The sequence below is a fragment of the Charadrius vociferus genome, unplaced genomic scaffold (genome assembly GCF_000708025.1).
Source record: "Charadrius vociferus isolate BGI_N301 unplaced genomic scaffold, ASM70802v2 scaffold566, whole genome shotgun sequence".
Classification (NCBI taxonomy): domain Eukaryota; kingdom Metazoa; phylum Chordata; class Aves; order Charadriiformes; family Charadriidae; genus Charadrius; species Charadrius vociferus.
In genome coordinates this window covers 54,036-72,594 of record NW_009649031.1, presented here as the reverse complement: position 1 = coordinate 72,594, position 18,559 = coordinate 54,036, and the positions used below count along the sequence as shown (strand labels likewise).

Genomic DNA, 18,559 nt, shown 5'->3' with positions numbered 1-18,559 from the left:
CAGTGTCGCAATGAAAGTGCGTAAGACCTGGGGGTAACTGATGTGCTGTTGGGGAGGGACAAAATGGCAGCTGTGGAGTAACGTGAGGAAGCCTGATGCCATGCTCTGATACCAGCATTACAGATAAGGTAACGGGGATGACAGTCTACTTTCACTTCCCAAGCATATCCCATGGCTTGTTTGGTGAATAAATCTTTCCTCATCTCTGTTCTCCTTTTTCCCCTCCCCCACCGAGCTTGCAGTAGTGTTCGTCCCATTCTTGTTTTAGGAAGGCACCCTGTCTGGAGTCCTTTTCTGTCGGGAGGAGAGAGTGCAATTTAGCTAGTCTGTAACCGTCTGTTTCCATTCATTCCTGAGGTTTTCCAGCTGCCCACGAAAACAATGCACTGATACACTCTGTGCGGACTTGAACCACGTCCAGAGCAAAGGGTTAGGTGGGGCCGGGAGATTCGGGGAGTATTCTTTGTCCTGGAAAATGGAGCAGATACCAGCACGACACGGTCAGAAAGATGACGGCAGTGGAGCAGTATGGGGGCAATCAGCCCCAGCCCCATACATGGTCCACACGCCAGACTTCGGGGTCAAACACCGAGCTCCTCACCGGGCAAATGTCAGGAGCACCAAACCTGAACATCTAAGCGCCAAAAGGAAAAACAAACTGAATTCCAAGGGGGGCTGATGCTGCACTTCCATGGACATAAAGCAGACAGATTTCATCAGAAAGGATGCAATATTTAGTTAATTCTTGTGTTAAACTCTCTCTTGTTTCTTTTATCTTCCTTCTTTTTCATGGACAAGCATAAAGTGAGTAATAAAAAATGCTAACAGCACAACTTCTTGATTTATACCACCAGCAGATCTCAGGCAGAACTCCCTGTTGAGTTTGAGGGAACAGCCTGATTAAAAATTGATGCCACAATATGGTCTGTCTTAGCAACAACACTCACAAGTGAAATTTATCTAGGATATAAACTGTGACATTTTAAATGCCTGGTGGGTGAAACTTGACCAAAAAAAAAAATAATAATTGGTGTGCACAGCTCTGGGGAATAAAGGCAATTGCAGTGCCACTTTATGGCATATCGTGTGTGAATCACTGAAGCTATTAAGTCTTCTGCTGGCTTCTTCCTGGCCTCAAGAGGTTAACTTCTTCCCCGAGCAGTTGACTGGGGTGGGAAATAAGAACCGAGTGTATGTGCCACAGAGCTGTGTCTGGTCTGGGTACGCGGGTGATCTGGATTTCATGCTGTTTGCCTGAGAGACCCACTGGAGAGAATAATGATGGGGTTCAAAAGAAGAATATTCTTTCTGCCAGAAGTGGTCTTTTAACCAGGCCTTTGCTTATTTGTTGGGGGAGATTACTCACAGGGTCACCTGGCAAAAATGACTGGAAGTTATGAAAGAAAGGGCCTCCTGCCAACTATTTAAGAGAAAGAGGGAGAGAAATGGAGAAGAAACGGGAGAAAGAGCAGTGAGTTGGCTGCAGGGAAAGGGACATTTTGTGATTTAGAGGAGAAGCCAAGAACCAAGGCTGTAAAGGGAGGGAGAGGACCCTGGGCTCCTTAGAAGGCTCTGTGCTATATTCTGGTGGCATTCAAGCATAAATTGAAAGCTGATGCGAAGAAAAAAGGCACAGGCACTTACACATGCCTTGTGGAGCCCTTATGGCAGAGGTGGAGCTCTAGGAAGGGGTGAGCATAAAGCACCAGAGTGACCTGGAACTCAGTACTGCTTCTGGAGGTGTAGAGCAGCTGGTCTTCCCCATCCCACTTCCAAAGAGGGGCAAAGAAAGCCTGTGGTCCAAAACCGAGACCAGGAGGCTTAGCCGGGTCGCCCACTGGTTGTTAGTTGTTCACTGCGCCCAAAGAGGTGCTTTGAGACTGATGAAAGGGAGGGTGCTTCTGAGATACCCCCATAAATCTCAGCCTGGGCTGTTGTCATGCCAGCAGGGACCTTCTGGGGCCAAGGCAGGGCGGGCTCCCACAGAATTTGGCCGTGAGCATGCCAGCAAGGGAAGCTGTCGCAAGGCAGCAGCGATGCACCCACTGAGATCCAAGGACAATGAAAATATACAGACCCAGCACAGTTCCTTGCAGCTTACACCACTCTGACAAAACATCTGCTCACCCAGAAAAAAATCCCTCCCCTATTCTAAGCAGATACAGTTCCCCCTGAAATAGCAAGAGGAGCCGCTGCATCTGCTCACGCCATGGCCAGGCTTCAGCCCCAGGAGGACGAGGACTTAGCTAAATCAGGCTGAGCTGCCTGCTTTATCTTACACTCTCCTGTGAATAACTTTTCTTATTGCACCTCTTTACACAAGCGCCAAACCCCAAGCAGGCAGGAAAGCCATCCAAAATGCAGAAGAATTATGACAGAGGCTCAAACATCACGGGGTTTTGGAAAGGTTATTCATTTTGTAAAGAAGTAAATGTGTAAATCAAACTCTCTGGCAGCATTTATGTGATGATAATCATGCTGATTAAGTGTTTCAGCCTCAGGATATGCTGGGAACGGCACTAGGACCTAGAAAATAACCACCCCATGCTTTTGGAAGACAGCTGCAGGCTCTTCCTGTTCTGCCCTGTAAGTGATCCATCTCCTCTCACAGATCTGTTCATTTTGGATGCAATTGCTCAAAATATGCATTACTTATGGTCATACAGATAAATACAAAGGGGACTAGCAGTTGTGCTGTTAACCCTTCAGATACCCCTTAGGCCTAGCCACGCAGTGAGGAAGCAAAAGATCCAGAGACCGGTTTTACCTACAACTGACTTTGATAAAGCCAAATCAGTTACATTGGCTAAGGTTATTAACCTTAGGGAATATACTTTTCCTCTCTTCTCTCTAAATTTGGCTGTGGTCTCTGTTACCATTTGCTAATGAGAAAGGTGCTCGTTCTCCTGGTTTCTGTGTTGGTGAAGGAAAGCAGAAACTGATCAAACCAATGGCCTTGATTCACTTCCAACCTTAAATCTGATATACCATTTTCATCTAATCAGCACTCTACAAGGGCGTTAGTGAATATCTGACGTTTAAAGCATGGAGATGGATTCCCAGGGAGTGACAATAGCACAGAAGCAACAGGAGGAAAGAATCAGGACAGAGGAGATGCTATTTACCTTAGTTGGCCGCTTTGGGCCTTTTCTCCCCTCCTCCTCAAGCATGAATTTCACAACTAAACCACTGAAATGATAAAAACAATAGCTACTTTGCAGAGGCGCTACTGAAATATGCACTCTTGGAGCTCTTCAACAGGAACAGAAATGTGAAGAATGACTATTAACCATGCAGGAACATATGCACGCTGTGGGCCAGCTATTTGGCTGCAGTAAATTAGTGCAGTCAGGCTAAACAAACTTGATTGAACTACCTGGCTTGCTTGATGAGCTAGTTCTGCACCAGGTTCCTAAGCCAACCTGTGTCCCTCTGGAACAGGCTACAGTAGCCAACGCGCAGCTCTGGGCCTGCCCTAATTCACACTAATTGGCACTGCCTGCCTTCAAAGCTGGGTAATCACACTTTGCAGCTGGGAAATCAGAGCTTACTTGTCATTGCTGCACCCAGCGGAAGTCAAGAACAGGAAAGGACCGAGACTGACATCTCCTGACACAGTTTTGGGTCTTTGCCATACAAGCCAAAGTGCTCTGCTGCTTCTTTCAAGTGGCGATTTGGACCCAAATGGAAAAATCACTGATTTGAATGTTTTTATTATTGTTGTTGTTACTTTTATTCTTACTATTGTTATTCTGTCCCGCTAGGGAGGTGCTGGGGAGGGAACACCTTCTGCAAGAAATCAGTGCAAGCTTTGAGAACCTGGGGTAACTTATGCCCTCCTCTGGAGCTTCCGGCATCTTAACAGCAAGTTTGTGTGAGTCAAATGCCAATTTAAAAGAAAAGGGGAAAAAAAATATCCCAAGAAGTGGAACAAGGGAAACTCTGTCTGGTACTTCTTTCCAGCCAAAGAACTCTTTAATAGCAAACTATTAGACAAATCCCAGGCCTGGGGGGTTGTTACAGAGGTTTTGGATTCCTACCAGAATTTTTTTTTGTGTCTGTATTGTCTGAATGCAGCTGAGAAGAAGAATCATTCAATGCAATCAGAAGTTTTCCAGTATCATGGAAGTCCCTGTTTCTGATGGGATGTGTGATCCTTAATTGTTGAGGAAGTTGACTGTTAAATATCATTTATTAATAAATTGTAAGAAGAGAAGTCTGAAACCTTTGAAATGCAGATTGTCAGCTCTGTAGTTATACCTGAACTAAAATGATAAATTCCAGAAGTCAAAATGGTGCTTGTCTGCTTTTTTTCCTCTCTCTTTTTAAAAGGTAGATGACGAATTAATCTGGCCCCAACCACCAGTGAAAAAAAGAAGCTCTATTATTTTCAGAAAAATAAGTTCAAAGGACAAGTCAATAATAGCAGGATACACACAAAATAAAACCTTTGGAATCCTGTTATTATTATTATTATTATTGTAGGTTCAGATGACTCAAATGTTATTATTTTCTTCTTGCATTACCAGCCAAGAAAACCAATGACAACCACATAAAGCTCTGCAAATCTCAGCAGTTTTGATTCCCACTTACATTACTGGAGCAGCTGTTGCACTCGCATAGTTTAGCAGGTCAGCTCTGCGTGTGGACTGGCCCACACTGTGCTTTGTTTCCTTGAAAACTTTAGCATGATTTAAAAGCAGGATTCATGTACAGCCTGCCCTGCAGAACTAAACTAAGCTTATAATATTAGGCATCTTACCGTGTCAGACAGGGCTCAGTTATGCGCTAGTACCTTATGGCATATACAGCACATAGCACTGCTTCACGTACAGGTAAGAGACTAGTTTTGGTGGTGGCTGCCTTCAGTACGATACACAAAGAAGAGATCCATTCCGTAGACACTCTTTTGCTATTGCTCTCTCTAAGCTGTGGGTTTCCAACAACACAAAAAAAACGCAAGGGAAAAGTTAGCTGAAACCACAGAGTCGTGCCCATCTATGAGTCAGGATCATTCACCCACCTTCCCACCACCATGATCATGGGGAAGCAACGTCAAAGCTTAAAAGCACCTCTCCCAAAACATGAATAAGCCTGTGCTGACCATAAGTGGGTTGTCTTGCCTGGTGTGGTGTCTTGCAGGGAAGGAGTTGCACTGCTGTCTTACCCCATCACAGATAATGAGCAACGCCGGTGACCAGCAAGAACTACTCACATGAGAAAACAGCTATCTTAGTTTATATCCGGCTAAACAAACCAAGTGGCGGCATCCCAAAACTGCTGCAATGAGCTAAACAAAAATTTTAAAACTGCCTTTTTTCCATGGAATAGCAGGGACTGATCCTTCACCATCCCAGACGTTGGAGTATCCTAGCAGGAGCACGTGAAACCATTCTGACTGAGAGGAAGCATTTAGTGCATTTTGGACTGTGTGAGTGCAGGTGTGAATGCCTACACAAAGTGCGGATTGACCGCAATCCACTAGAGATCATCATATTTAAAGAAGGAATGTGCATTAACAATTTCAGTATGATTTCATGTTTGCTTCACGCACAATTTGACTGAATACACTGGTACATTCCTCCATATGTTAACATGCTTAAACTGGGACAGCTTGACTTGATTACAAACTGACTTATGCCGACCCACATAAAGATGGTCAGCTGTCCAATGGAAAAGATGGTGCACCCCTTTGCTCTTTCTTCAGTGTTTCTGTTGCTGCATGGAAAACTCATACACATTTTACTTCTGTCCTTTTCCCCTTTCTTCCATATGTGTTTGGTTTCCTTCATAGCCATCTGTAAAGATGGGAACAGCTCAAATTGTGTGAGATGCTTATTGCACCTCCTCTGCTGATTGAATGGTTACTCTTAGAACAGGAGGACACCAAACTACATAAGTCCCAGACACTGGAGGTTGATTTAACTGAATTTAACCTCGCCAATAAAACCAGATGATTTAAAATTAAAAACCAAAACAAATCACCATTTTCAATGCTGAAGATGTTGACAGCATCAAGCAGATACCATCTGATACAAAGACTTATTAGCTGTATCAGATTTACTCCTGGACAAGAGTTTTAATATCCCATGGATAGTAAAAATTTCAAAGCCAATTCTGTTTTCACCCAAGTTAATTTTCCCTTGACTTCAATACAACAGGGAAAAGAAAGCTAAAGCTAAAACCAAACCAGCTGAAGCATAGGAGCCAGGATATTTGTCAGTGTTCCCGGAGTACTAAGACATGTTCCCTCTACATTTTTACCCTATCATTGCTCAGGCTTTAACAGTGACCATGAATCTCCTCCTGGTGCCAGAGGTCAGAGATGTCCTTTGAAGCTGTTCGTTTCCTTTCTGGAATCAGTCAAAGAGGTCAGTGTTGAGCAAGACTTTCTACTTAAAGAACTAATAAACCAGCTCTAGCAGACACCAAGGAGTGAATTAATTTTTAGCAGGTCCAGAGAGGTGTCTCTGGCGGAGGAGAGAAGAAAGCCCAGGAAGGTGTCAGCGTTGGGCAGCCTCAATAGCAGGATAACGCCCCTTGAATTCCCTGGGGCAGGGAGGTGGCTGGGCAGCCCTTTCGCCTGTGTAAGCAGTTAGTAGAGATTCATTTGAGCTATGACAACATCAAACATGCCAACAGTGGATCAGTGGGCAGTTTCCTCCTTACCATCACTATATACACATGTATGGGGTAATATAGCAATGCAAAAGTACTGCAGTTGCTCAGATATCTTCCAAGGATTCATTTGAAAGAGGTATTCCATCAAATTCCCACATTATCCAGCTACAGAGAAAGGACATTTGTGTATGCAGGCATTCTGGCAGGAGCTATTTGCTTTGGGGCCAGATGTAATTCCAAGTTATTCCGAATATTACACTGCAGCAGCCTGGCCAAGCCCAGTAATGCTGATTATTAGGGCTTTCCTGGTTTTCCAGATGGAGCCGATTTCATTTAGTTCTGTCTCTTGTAATTAATAACTTGTCCCTTTTGTTCATTTTTGAATCTTTGTTTTATCTCTAGCATTTTGTAGCATAGTTTCCAATTTACTTAATCCATTGCTGGCCTCCTCGGTGCACGCAGCAGAACTCATTCAGCCATACAGTTTAATGACGTACAGCTCAAATCTCTGCTGCGCAATCTCACATCCACTTCACATCAAGCTGGCGTTTTTGTCGTTTATATTTTATATGCTATAAACTCACAAATCATACCATTTCATACTACAGCAATATCAATAATATTTAAAAAAAACCCAAAAAACAACTAACCACTAGCAAACATATGGGATCTGTACGTTCTGTCCTTTAAACAAGTGCAGATTTAGCAAGGAGGGGGAGGGAAAAGGAAGAGAGCCACATCCCCCCGCTGCCAACGCAATGCGTGTTCCTGCAGCATCAGTGCTTGGATTCGGCCCATGGCCACCCTACTTAGGTTTCAAATCAAGAAAAAATAGATGGAACTCAATTCCCCGCTGTCAGTTTTTAGCAATATTAGACTTCTGCATGCAGAGGATTTTTTTAAATAGTGTTCACATGAGGCTAGCTGTTTGCATTGAGAGTGTCTTCATAAATGGGATATCAGATATTAATAAATGATGAGTATTTAGAATGTAGGCATATTACGGACCCACGTAAAATGTGCTATAGATGGCTAAATGCTAGCTAGTTACAAACAGGGTTGTACGCAACAGCAGGGATTAACCAGCCTGCCTTTTTTGAGCTTTTAACTCCTAGCACGCAGCAGGGTTCAGTCCAGGACTGGGGCTCCTAAGTACTTCCACAATTTAAATAACAAGTATTAATCTACTAGAGCGTATAAACAAACAATGATTTTGAAGTGTATAGATGAAGTGGTCTTGCACACAGTAGCTGTGTGTTGGAGTCAGCCTGTACATCTGCGTGTACGTGCACAGTCCCACGTATCCCATTAAGGACAGGGAGGGATGCCAGTGGGTCCCTCTAAGGGCTGATCTGCATGGAGGGAGGTTGAACCACTGGACACTGGAAGCCGTACAGCAGAACGTCTGCAATATCGCAGGTCTGACCCCCAACATTAGTGGGACGGTCACCTCCCCTGGCTGTGTGCGCAGAGTGTCGAGAAACCCAGGTGTGGGGATTTCTGGGCTTACGCTGTTGTTCTCAGGGGAACGTGGGTGGATGATTGTTCTTTATTTTCTTTTCTTTTGTCCTCCGACTGGGAGGACAGCTGGGATTCCAGTTAGTGTATATTTTGAAGCCTTTGTTTCTTTATCCTTCATGCTGCACCGTGACATTGAACGTGCTTCAAATGAATGAAAACCCTCCTTTAAAGCTACTCACAATTCAATGCCTGTCTTTCTTTGGGACCACATTTGGGATTTTTAACAGATTAATGGCCAGAAGGTCACATCAGAGAGCAATGCATATGACTGGATATTAACTTTTAATAGAGTGCATTGAGCTCAGGAGCTGCTTAGAGCCTTCATGAAGCAAGAGCAATGCTAATCCTGGAAAGACTCCTAAAATCTTTCGTAAGCTGCATTTAATTAAAAGAAAATGAAATACGCAAGAGTTGATGCACGGGTTGTACATTTATGCATCCCACTCAATGAATGAATCATTTCCCTGCCTTCTTCTCTGACACAGAAATACCTTGCAATCCATTAAAGATGCTTAAATATTTTTATAGCTCCAATGGACCACATGTCACCACAAGCCACCCAGGACACGGCCATTGAAGTCCAGAGCTGATCTGGTGTACAGTGCTTCTGCAATGATTTGAGTAGAGGATGACATCCAGACCACACAAGAGGACGTAATTGCTTGAGTCATTGGTAAGGCAAACATCACCCAAACTATTGTTAAAATTGCAAAGTAGATTTTTTTTTTTTTGTATTTCCATACCTCCCCCAACACATATATGGCATATATGCATCTGGGGCAAATCTCAGTTGACGCAACTCTTTCAACAGTACCACTTCATCGCAGGAACAGCATGTGTCCTTCTCACACAGGCACAGGCGCAGTTGTTACCAATTGCCCCAGTCCTGTTACTGGTAGAGAGCCACAGGGAGCCAAGAAGCTCTGTCTGGAAAGATGAACTGCAAGGAGGGTGAGTGTGAACTGATTGAATGGCAGCCAATCCCAGTGTCAGAGTGGGATGCAGTATGGGACTAACCAGCCCCCTGCCCCGGCACAGAGCATGGACCTCTGCTCCTCCCCATCGTTCTGTGAAGAGCAGGATCCCATTGCAGACCCGCAAAGCGGAGCAGCCCTGAAGGCACAGGCGCCTCGTGCTCCAGTGTTCTGGGGACCTGTCAGCCTCGCTCACGTCCCTCCGAAGGGCTGGGGACAGTCGTTAGATCAGCAGCCTTCCCACTGGATTAACACAGAGCTTTGCAGCTCTGCCGGCACCATGCCCATGCCTGTCAGGATCCATCAGACAGCCAAGCCTTAACAGCTAATAGAATAGCAGAGTGAAAAGAATAAAATTATCCCTTTCTGAAATAGCCAGAAACACTCTTAGCTAATACTGAACAGTTTATGATTTTACAGAAAGGAGGCTAGATCTGACTTTTGAGAGCTGACTACAAGGGGAACGCCCAGGCCATAGTAGATGGTCCATAGCTGAATGGGCAGAGCTGTTCCCATCCGGCTGCCAAGCATCAAATGGCGTTCAGGGGCACCAAAACAACTGGGATGGACTGGGAGTACTGAAGGGGTAGAAGGTTGGGAAGAAGGTTATGCAGCAAGTGACAGTGCTGTGACTGTTTTTCTTTGCTGTCATCCCCTCAAAATGTCATCGTCTGCTGAAGGGCTTATGAATCAGGGAGCAAAGAGAAGATTGCTCAGGTTTTGTGCCTTCAGGGAATTTTTAAATATATACATTTTTAATGTGTGCTGATCTAAGGTCAATGTAACTCAGGATGAATGATTTCTATCACATTCACATCAGGACTAGCATGTCATGCTCAGACGGACCCCACAAGTCGGTCAGATCCTGACATGATCTTCACATGTCTCCTCACATGGCACAAACAGAGCCTCCAACAGCTGTGTGCTGGTGCCCAAAATGCACATGTGCCACAATGTGACCTCCTCCAGGCATCAGGAGTCAGCTGGGTCTATCACCTGGTGGCCCTGGACGGGCCACAGTGAACACATGTCAGACCACAACCGCACTGGGAAGCACATACCTGGGTCTGCTTGTCAGCACCAGTTCTGGCCTATCACCCCCATGTCCTCCTTATAAATCACTGCAGGATAAAAAAACAAATTCATAGCACGTAAATCAAGGTTAGAAAGGTTGCAAGTCCATTCCCTCTTGAACTCATGCAAGTGATGGAAAAAAAGTACATAGAGCCAAAAGCTGGTGTTTAACAATTTATTCCACAGGTCAGTGAGTGGGAAGGAGGGTGGTGCCTTGTCTCAGCGGGCCATCGCTGGTAGGATGAAAGCTCAGCTAGAAGTAGTTGATGACTCTTCTGATGGACTGGACATTCGCGCTGCGCGCCTGCCATGCATCAAAGCTGCTGAACTCGCCCCGTTCTACCACGTACATACGGCCTCGGTAGTTGGGCTCCTCATACAGCACCCACCTGAGCAGAAAGAGATGGTTACTTGGCTCCCAACAATGGTCATGTAAGGTGGCCTCATGCCCATGTACTGCAAACTACCAGGGCCCGATGGTCCCTCTGCAGTCCTGGTCCCATCCTGTACATAGAAATGCCCCCAATGGAGTTAACTGCTGGGCTTCCCCCATGATTCCAGCGTTGCCTGGCAATTATCCACAGCCAGACCTTGCCTCTCGAAGAAGTTGTTTTGGGTTACACCAGCAATGAAGTCTGGGACCAGGGGCTCTCCGCTTCACTTGGCTGTAGGAAAGGATCTCTCTGAGCTTCACCATGTGCAACAGAAACAATTTAATAGTATTTGATAGCGCGAAAGAAGGACATGAGTCCCCTCAGCCCCTGGATAAACCCATTTTGGACTGTAAGAATGTACAATGCTTGAAGGATGTTTTACCTCTTTGAACTGACTCGTTAGCTATGATGGGAACCATATTTTATAATTTCTGTCTTTGCTAGTAATTCTCAATGGCCTCTCCTTGATGCTTTCCAACAGAGAGCAGGACTTGGCTTGGTTATCTTCACTTAAAGGGAAGATACATTCTACATTCTCTACATTTGGAGTTAACTACGACTTTCCCTTGGAATATAGTCGAATAGATACATCCTGCTCAACAATCTTGGTGACTTTGGCATGTCTGACTTCTTGGGTTGCATTTCTTTAGCATGTCTTTCTCCATTTGAAGGTGTTCAAGTCAGGAGCAATTCTGATGGTCAAGATGGACAAATTTTGCTGCTCTTCTCCCCCTTCATTCATTTAGTACACACTGTGCCATGATCTTAATGTGGCCACGTGTCACCTCTTTCCTCTATTTAAATTTCCCATACTTTTTAAAGAAGTTTTGCCATTGCTCTGACAGTTTTACCATTGTGTTTCTACCCCATCATTGCTGAACTGCTCATCTCTGCCTCGTTCTTCTCTTCCCAACTTTTTTAAGGCTTTTATAAGGATATCTGCTGCTTGTCCCATCTATTTGCTCAGCAATGACAACAGAGCACAAATGCAGTCTTCCAAATAATTTGGATTCTGTGGATTATCTCTTGCCAGGAATTCAGTTGTGACATCGGGGTTGGGACCTACTGTATGTAGGGTTTCCAGGCAGAAACTCCTTGAAGTAGTGGATGGGTCAAAGAGTACTGGGCTTCCAGGGTCAGACAACAGCTGGGGAACTCAGAGCAGTCTGACCCAGAGCAAAAAGCTGGAGGCCTAGGAAAAAAAAGTTGTTTATAAAACCAGCCACCCACGGGCATTATTTGGAAAAAAAAATAAATAAAAAGAAAGCAAAAGGTTAGGTTTAGTCGAACCACCTTACAGATTCTGTGACATATTTGGATTTATTTTGTGTTTCTGAGAGGACAGCAGGTGGGACTGTGGTGGGTCCCTTCTCCCATCTGTCTGGGCACTGATCTGACTGTGCACGTCAGGCACATGCCTGCCTGGTGCTCCTCTCCACTGCGCTGCCCGCGCTTCCACAACCCTTTTCTGCAGCATTGCTGCAACGTGCTCAGCCAAGACATTTGGATCCCGAGTGCTTCCTGCAAACAAACAAGTTCATTCTTTGGCACTTTTTGCAGCCAGTTTATATCTGAACTGGAATTACAAAGTCATCCTCAGACTTTTCCTTTGAAGCGCGCTTTGCAGTGCGTGGAGAAGGCTGCCCACCGCTCATGTGAGTAGCCCCAAAGCCATGTCCCCCTGTCACATAACCTGATACGCACTGTCAGACAGCGTGCTCAGCTCTTCAGCTTAATTATGAACAATTTTATAAAATTATCCTCCTCCTCTAGATACACCCCAGCCTTGTTCATAAGGCACACACAGCTTCCTTCCTTTTCTACCCCATCCCTTCAGCTTATATGCACCTCTCCATGTTTTTGAGCTTCTTTCTTCACCAGTTCACCATCTCTCCCTCAAGCACTCCTGAAAAGAGCTCCTGATCCTATTTTCAGCACCTTCCAATCACTCCCTCCTGCTTGGAATGCCTAACGTTATTGAAAATACGGCATGGTGATAGGATAGGGATGTTCACAAGGCACTGCTGGCTCACCAGGATAGGGTGGTTCTTCCACCTCTGCTCTAGGAAATCTTTCAACAACTGCTGGACCCTGAAAAATAATGCAGGGGGAAGAGCAGCCCCTCGTAATCACTGTCTTTCCCAAGACCTCTACGTTTCTCTCCAGGCACACAGCTGATGTGTCTGCACAGTTGCATGGAGGGAATGGGACAGGCCTTGGGGTAGATGGAAGCGGACTGCGTGACCTGGTGTGGTGATGAGAACCCACTGGCTTGTCCCCTTGCTGAGGGAAAGGATGCAAAACAGAGGAATAAAAGGAACAGCAGAAAGATGGGAGTGAAGTGTATTGGCAGTGCAAGGTGATGAGTGAAGACGTGTATGGCTTACTTAACTGTTCCTTTATTGCCTAAAATTTACGTTCTCTGAGACCATCAGCAAGAGAGGAAATCAAGTCAGTCAGGAGCCCAGAAAACAACAAAAAAAAAGATGATCCTGTCCTCAAGCCCAGCATGGGAGGGCTGATCCAGGCACATAGCATGCAGCCCTCAAACATCTCGGTGCTGTGTTTCATTAGCACATAAACCCAGAGGACAAGGGAATACAACTCGCATGGAACCAGCACAAGCCCTGTAAGCCAAAACTGGCTGCTAGCACTGAAAAAACTAGCAGGGGAGTGCTGCAGCTTCAGCCTGAACCAAGCGGGATGCTTTCAGAAGCGCTCAGGGTCACTCATTCTCCGTGTAGGACTCAAGCAGTGCCATGAGCAGCTATTGCTTCTGCCAAGGAATAGGTAACTTTTATTGAGCAGCAACATCTGGGTACCTGTTCTGGTTGATATTTCACAGCCTGACTGTGGAACATCTACCAAACGCTCCTAAATGCTTCAGCAGAACAAACGGTTGGTCTGGTTCCTTCAAGTTACATAACCATAGTGTTGGAAAGCCCTTTTTTGGGGTATTCTCTCCCGGGCTGTAAATTCAGCTTTTTAAAGTTGTTATTTCTAAGCAATCCTCTGTGGAGCAGCTGAGGCACAAAGGAGGACAAGACGCGCATGTCTTCGTCTAACACCAGATGATACCATATGTGATACTGGAGCTGGCTCTGCCCGTGGGACGGGCAAAGCTGCTCGCCATGCAAACCGCAACAGCTTCCGAGGAGGCGGTAACATCTCGAAACTGCTCCAAAATAGCAATCTCATTTCCAGCGTGGTTTTAGCAGCTTTATCATCTGCCTTTCTGGCTGTGTGAGGTAGCAATCACCAGCCCCAAAAGGGCAGCAGGGAAGGTTCTGGACACCCTCAGCCCCACCACGCACCATTCCAAAGGCAGACATTTCTCTCCATTCCCGTGTTTCCAGCTGATCCATCATCACTTCCCACAGGCATGGCCACCCCCACAAGTAAAGGCGGCAGCATTTTAACAGCACGTGACACCATCCATGGATTTTGGAGGGGAAGCAAATATTTCGGTATCCAACGGATGTCGCGTTGTGGGAATTGAGGGGGAAAACTGCAGAGCAAGACTTTGGCAGGCATGGAATTTAGGAGGACCCTGCTTTATGCCTGCTTTCAGCATGCACAGGGTAAAACAGACCCGCTTTCAGGCCGGGGATGCTCTGGACACAGCCTGCAGCTGAGACTCCCCTCATCTCTGGTGATCCCATCTCCTCTGCTCCTCAAACAGTCGAGGATGGGTCCTGTGAGGGCTTTGGCAGGCTGAGCCCAGCACCAGCTACACCTGCAGCACCTCTGGGGGCACCTGGGCTTATATGATCCATCCAAAGGAGAAAAGAGGTGCCGCAGGATCTTTTTCTCCTCCCTGGTCTCACTTCTCTGCTGCAGTATCTCCTCCTTCCCTCCCTCCTCCTGCAGCCTGGGGCCAGCAGGTCCCTCTGCCCTGTCCTGCCTTTTAATGGCCTTTACAGACCCTTCCATGGACTTGCAACATCCATCTTCCCAGGGTCCTGGGGGTTGGACTAGATGATCTCCAGAGGTCCCTTCCAACCCTGACCATTCTGTGATTCTGTAATGCTACAAAACCACGTTCCTCTCAGTATTTTATTTTTTTCTATATATTTTTTTAATCACTACTCAGGGCCTTTGAGAAGTTGTGTAACGTTGACATAACCAGTCTAGGCTCCCATGCGAGGGAAAGCAAGCTTTGTGCCCTTTATATATTTTGCAGGGGAGAGGGGGGAAAATCAATCTAAAAAATTTAAGTGCTTGAAAGTTTCTGGGCAGCTTCCCAATTTCTCAAGCTCCAGGCTCTGCTACAGGGACACACATGGTAAATAATTGTCCCTACGGCTCTTGCCAGAGTACTCACAGGCTTGCTCTTGGCTTTATAGTGTTGGTACTCAAATGCCTTTCGCTTCAAATGCTCAGCACTAATGGACTCCCTGGTGGGCTCCAGACATTTCTTCCCATCGGGAGCTGGTAGCTCTGCTCCTTAGCTTTAATGAACCGTCACTGCCTCATTGTAATACTGTTTTTTTGGAAGAGGAGAGGTCTCGGTTGAATCAGAAAGGGTCCTGCAGGACACTCGCTGTCAGCATGTCTTGAGCTTGGATAGCAACAATCTTTTTCCTATTCTAGGGAAAAATTGCTGTTGGACAGAAAAGGTCCAACATCCGATGGTGGATGCAGGTGAGATGCATAATGTCCAGTCCAGGACAGCCAGAGAACAGTTTTTCTGTGCTCCCTCCTCTGCAGGGGGTCCCCTCACTCCAGCCACCCTCTGCTGCAGGAGGATTTTATGGCATTCCCTGACTCCCAGCACACTTCCAGTAAGAATGCAATTGTTGGACAAAGGAAAGTGGAGACGGCCAGACAACAACCCGTCTCAAAACAAGAGAAAAATAAAAAATACTGACACCATTGAGAAAATGCAAATTGCCACCCAACAGCAAGAAAAAGACAAAGCTGCTGTCCTGCCGAGGCTTCGGGAGTGTCTGCAGGGGCAGGAGGATGGGGCTGAGCATCAGCAATGCATCTGCAAAGCAGATTCATGAGGCACCGAGGGCAACCAAAAAACCCCATTGGGCTGGTCGTGCATCACTGCTGCAGTTGCCCATCTTTCAGAGGCAGGATTTAATTTTAAGGTGAGACGCCGCTGCCTCATTTTTGCTGTCCAAGGAGGAGATTACTGGTGTTGCAGCAAGCCTTGGTGACACCACTTGCAAAGCAAAAATGTTGACCTGCATCACCCGGAGCCATCCATCCACCCTCCCTGAAAGCATCCGCATGGATTTTAAAAAGGTGTTTGGAAACACAGACAAAAATGCTTTTTTTTTTTTTTAAAAAAAAAAAAAGGGAAAAAAAAAGAAAAAACGCTGTTTTAAGGCTTCTTGTTTCATACACCTTAAAAAGGTGTCTTAGAGCTCTGCTAACTTGTGCTTAGCTGCCACCCTCCAAACATCGTGCTCCTTTGAAGCAGCTCTTAATGAGCAGGCACCAAAATTTACCTTTAAACCATAGGCTTAACTCACATTTTTAGGCTTTCTCCAAGTCCCCCCAGCTCCAACAGGCTTTTCCACAACAAGGGGAGTCTCTGCAGCCGCCTCGCTCCCCTGCGATGTTAGGTACAAGGAGCGCGGGGCAGTGACCACCGCAGCGGCTGCACACCAGGACATGCGTGGTTACTTACGCGCCGTCGCCATACACTTTGAGGGCGTTGATGCAGGTCTTGTCCCAGCCTTGTCCCTGCAGGAAGGAGCAATCTTCCGTCAGCTCCAGGCTGGGACCGCTAAAATTGCTCCCCTCAAATATTTCGATCCTGTAATGTTCGCCGTGCTGGGGACAAAGGGACTCAAGTCAACCACAACAACAACAAAAAAATCCAGCAAATTATTTCACCGGCTTTTATAAGACAAAGAGGAAGATAGAAGAATGCTTTGAAGGGGAATGTGACAAGGTCAACACCACTAGTGCCAGCACGCACAGAGCACGCACAAACTGGTGCCACCTCCCAGCACACCACACCACCAGAAAAGCAGCCGGAAAACCCTCTTCTCTGCACATTCCTACAGCCGCCGTCCACCTGCAAACGCATCGCTCAGGGGATGCGGTGAGCTCAGGCACACGTAGCCCCTCACCCACCTGCGGATCCCCCCCATCAGCCCACAAACCCTCCATCCCAAATACAGCATCAGCTGCAGCCGCAGCTCTCCATGCGCTCACACAGCAAAACAAAAGATATATATCCAGAGTGTACAAAGATGTGAGACAATTTCCCAAGACTAATCTATATTGCCTCCAGTTCCATGTGTAGCTGGGGGTCCTGATGGGAGCTGTTGTGCCTTTCTTTAAGGAAAAACATTAAAAGAAAAGTAAACATTCTCAGCACGATCTTTGCTGGATGAGCCCTTGAGGGTGATAGGACATAACCTCCTCTGGGGAGATTTCTGCAGCCTGCAGCATAGGATGTGGGACAGAGCGAGCTGAAAGGATATTTTAAAGCCAAATTCAAAGAATACCTAAATGCATTTTTCAAATAAACCACGTCAACACACAAGAAGGCCGGGCTGCAATGCCAAACCCCACAGAAGGCGGCCGCCAGCAGCAGCCGAGCGGATACCGTGCCTGAGCAAACATTCCTCCGGGAATCTGCGCTGCAGAAATGCCTCGAAGCACTTGCTGGCATCTCACAGGGAAAATCGTGGGCCAGGGAAGGAGGAGCACGTCCTCACGCCAGCCAGGCTCCAGGGCCCTGGGCAGAGCATCCCTCCATGTATGGACTGCAGAGGTGCTTTGGGAAAGACGTTACGGACCTGAAACAAACCCATTGCTGTGCCAAAAAGCAGCTTCAGGGCCAGCAAGAAACCCCACCACCTCCAAGTGGGTTCATCATGGCCCCAGATGTCATGAGTGATAGGAGAGTCCTAACCCAAATTCATTTTTCTTTGCTACTTTTTAATCTTCCCAATTAAACCTTCCTCCAGGTGGTGCCTTTAAAAGCTTCATGAAGGGAGGGCTATCTAGTATGGGGAAAAAAATGGATTTAGTTTAGGATTACTGGGTCGGGTTTTTTTGCAACAGCAGAGAATTCAGCTAAAATTTGCTAGCTGCAGCCCAGCTGCCCCGTGGGGCTGGTTCAGAAAGCCCTGGGGCTGCCTGCTGCCCCTCCGGGTGCGTGGGGAGACCGGGCTGCTGCGGCTCAAACTTGCCTTGGGCAACGACCCTCCTTCCTGATTCCGCTGTGAGTATTTCATAGCGACTCACATTCAAAAGCAAAAACATGTAACGCCGGCAGGACCTTGCCACCTCATCTGAAAAACCATGGGAAAATCTCAATGGGACATGTTATTTCTAAAGAGCATAAGTTTTCATGACACTTATTCATGGAGCTCCTGTGACCAGGAGAAACAAAACCCAATGGCAGCTCCGTCCCACTGATGCTCCAGCTGGGAGAGGGAAACGCCAGCGGCATCCACTCACCATCCCGACGGGCCGGCAGGAGCCCAGGTGGTCACTGCGGCCATTCCAGCGATAGAAATTGGGGTACTCGCCGTGCTCCAGGACGTACTGCTGCCCTCGGAAGTCGGGGTGATCGAAGCAGACCCAAGCCCCGCTCTGGACGCAGATGGAGTTGACCCGTTTGAGGAAACCTCGGTCCTGGAAGCTACTGCAGCTGCCGCAGACCTCCAGCTTTCTGCCCGTGAAGCATTTGCCTTCGTAAAAAGTGATCTGGGGGGAGGGAGGAGAATGGGCCAGCCGTGAGGAGCGGGGCACGGCTGGACCCCCCTGTTCGAGCAGATGGGAATCTCCTGCAGATGTGTCATTTTAGGATGGTTTGGTTTGGGTTTTTTTAGCTGCTTTCCAGCTAGAGGAGCACGGCATCGCTGGCATTTTTTCCTAAGAACTGTATTTGTTTTTCTGGGAACGCAGCGCATCCCACATTTACGACACTTCTCGCCGCCTCGTGCTCGCTCACACATA

The 18,559-nt window shown here is 46.8% G+C and overlaps 1 protein-coding gene across 1 annotated transcript in view; it reads right to left on the bottom strand.

Annotated features, from left to right (window-relative positions):
• Positions 1 to 10,443: 10,443 nt before the first annotated feature.
• CRYGN (crystallin, gamma N) overlaps positions 10,444 to 18,559 on the bottom strand; it is an 8,347-nt gene continuing 231 nt past the window's right edge. Inside the window, exons 2-4 of the mRNA XM_009887767.1 lie at positions 18,059 to 18,307; positions 16,269 to 16,414; positions 10,444 to 10,579 (exon numbers count right to left, since the gene is read on the bottom strand). Of these exons, the coding sequence (XP_009886069.1) occupies positions 10,444 to 10,579; positions 16,269 to 16,414; positions 18,059 to 18,307 (531 nt within the window). The remainder of the gene's footprint in view (positions 10,580 to 16,268; positions 16,415 to 18,058; positions 18,308 to 18,559) is intronic.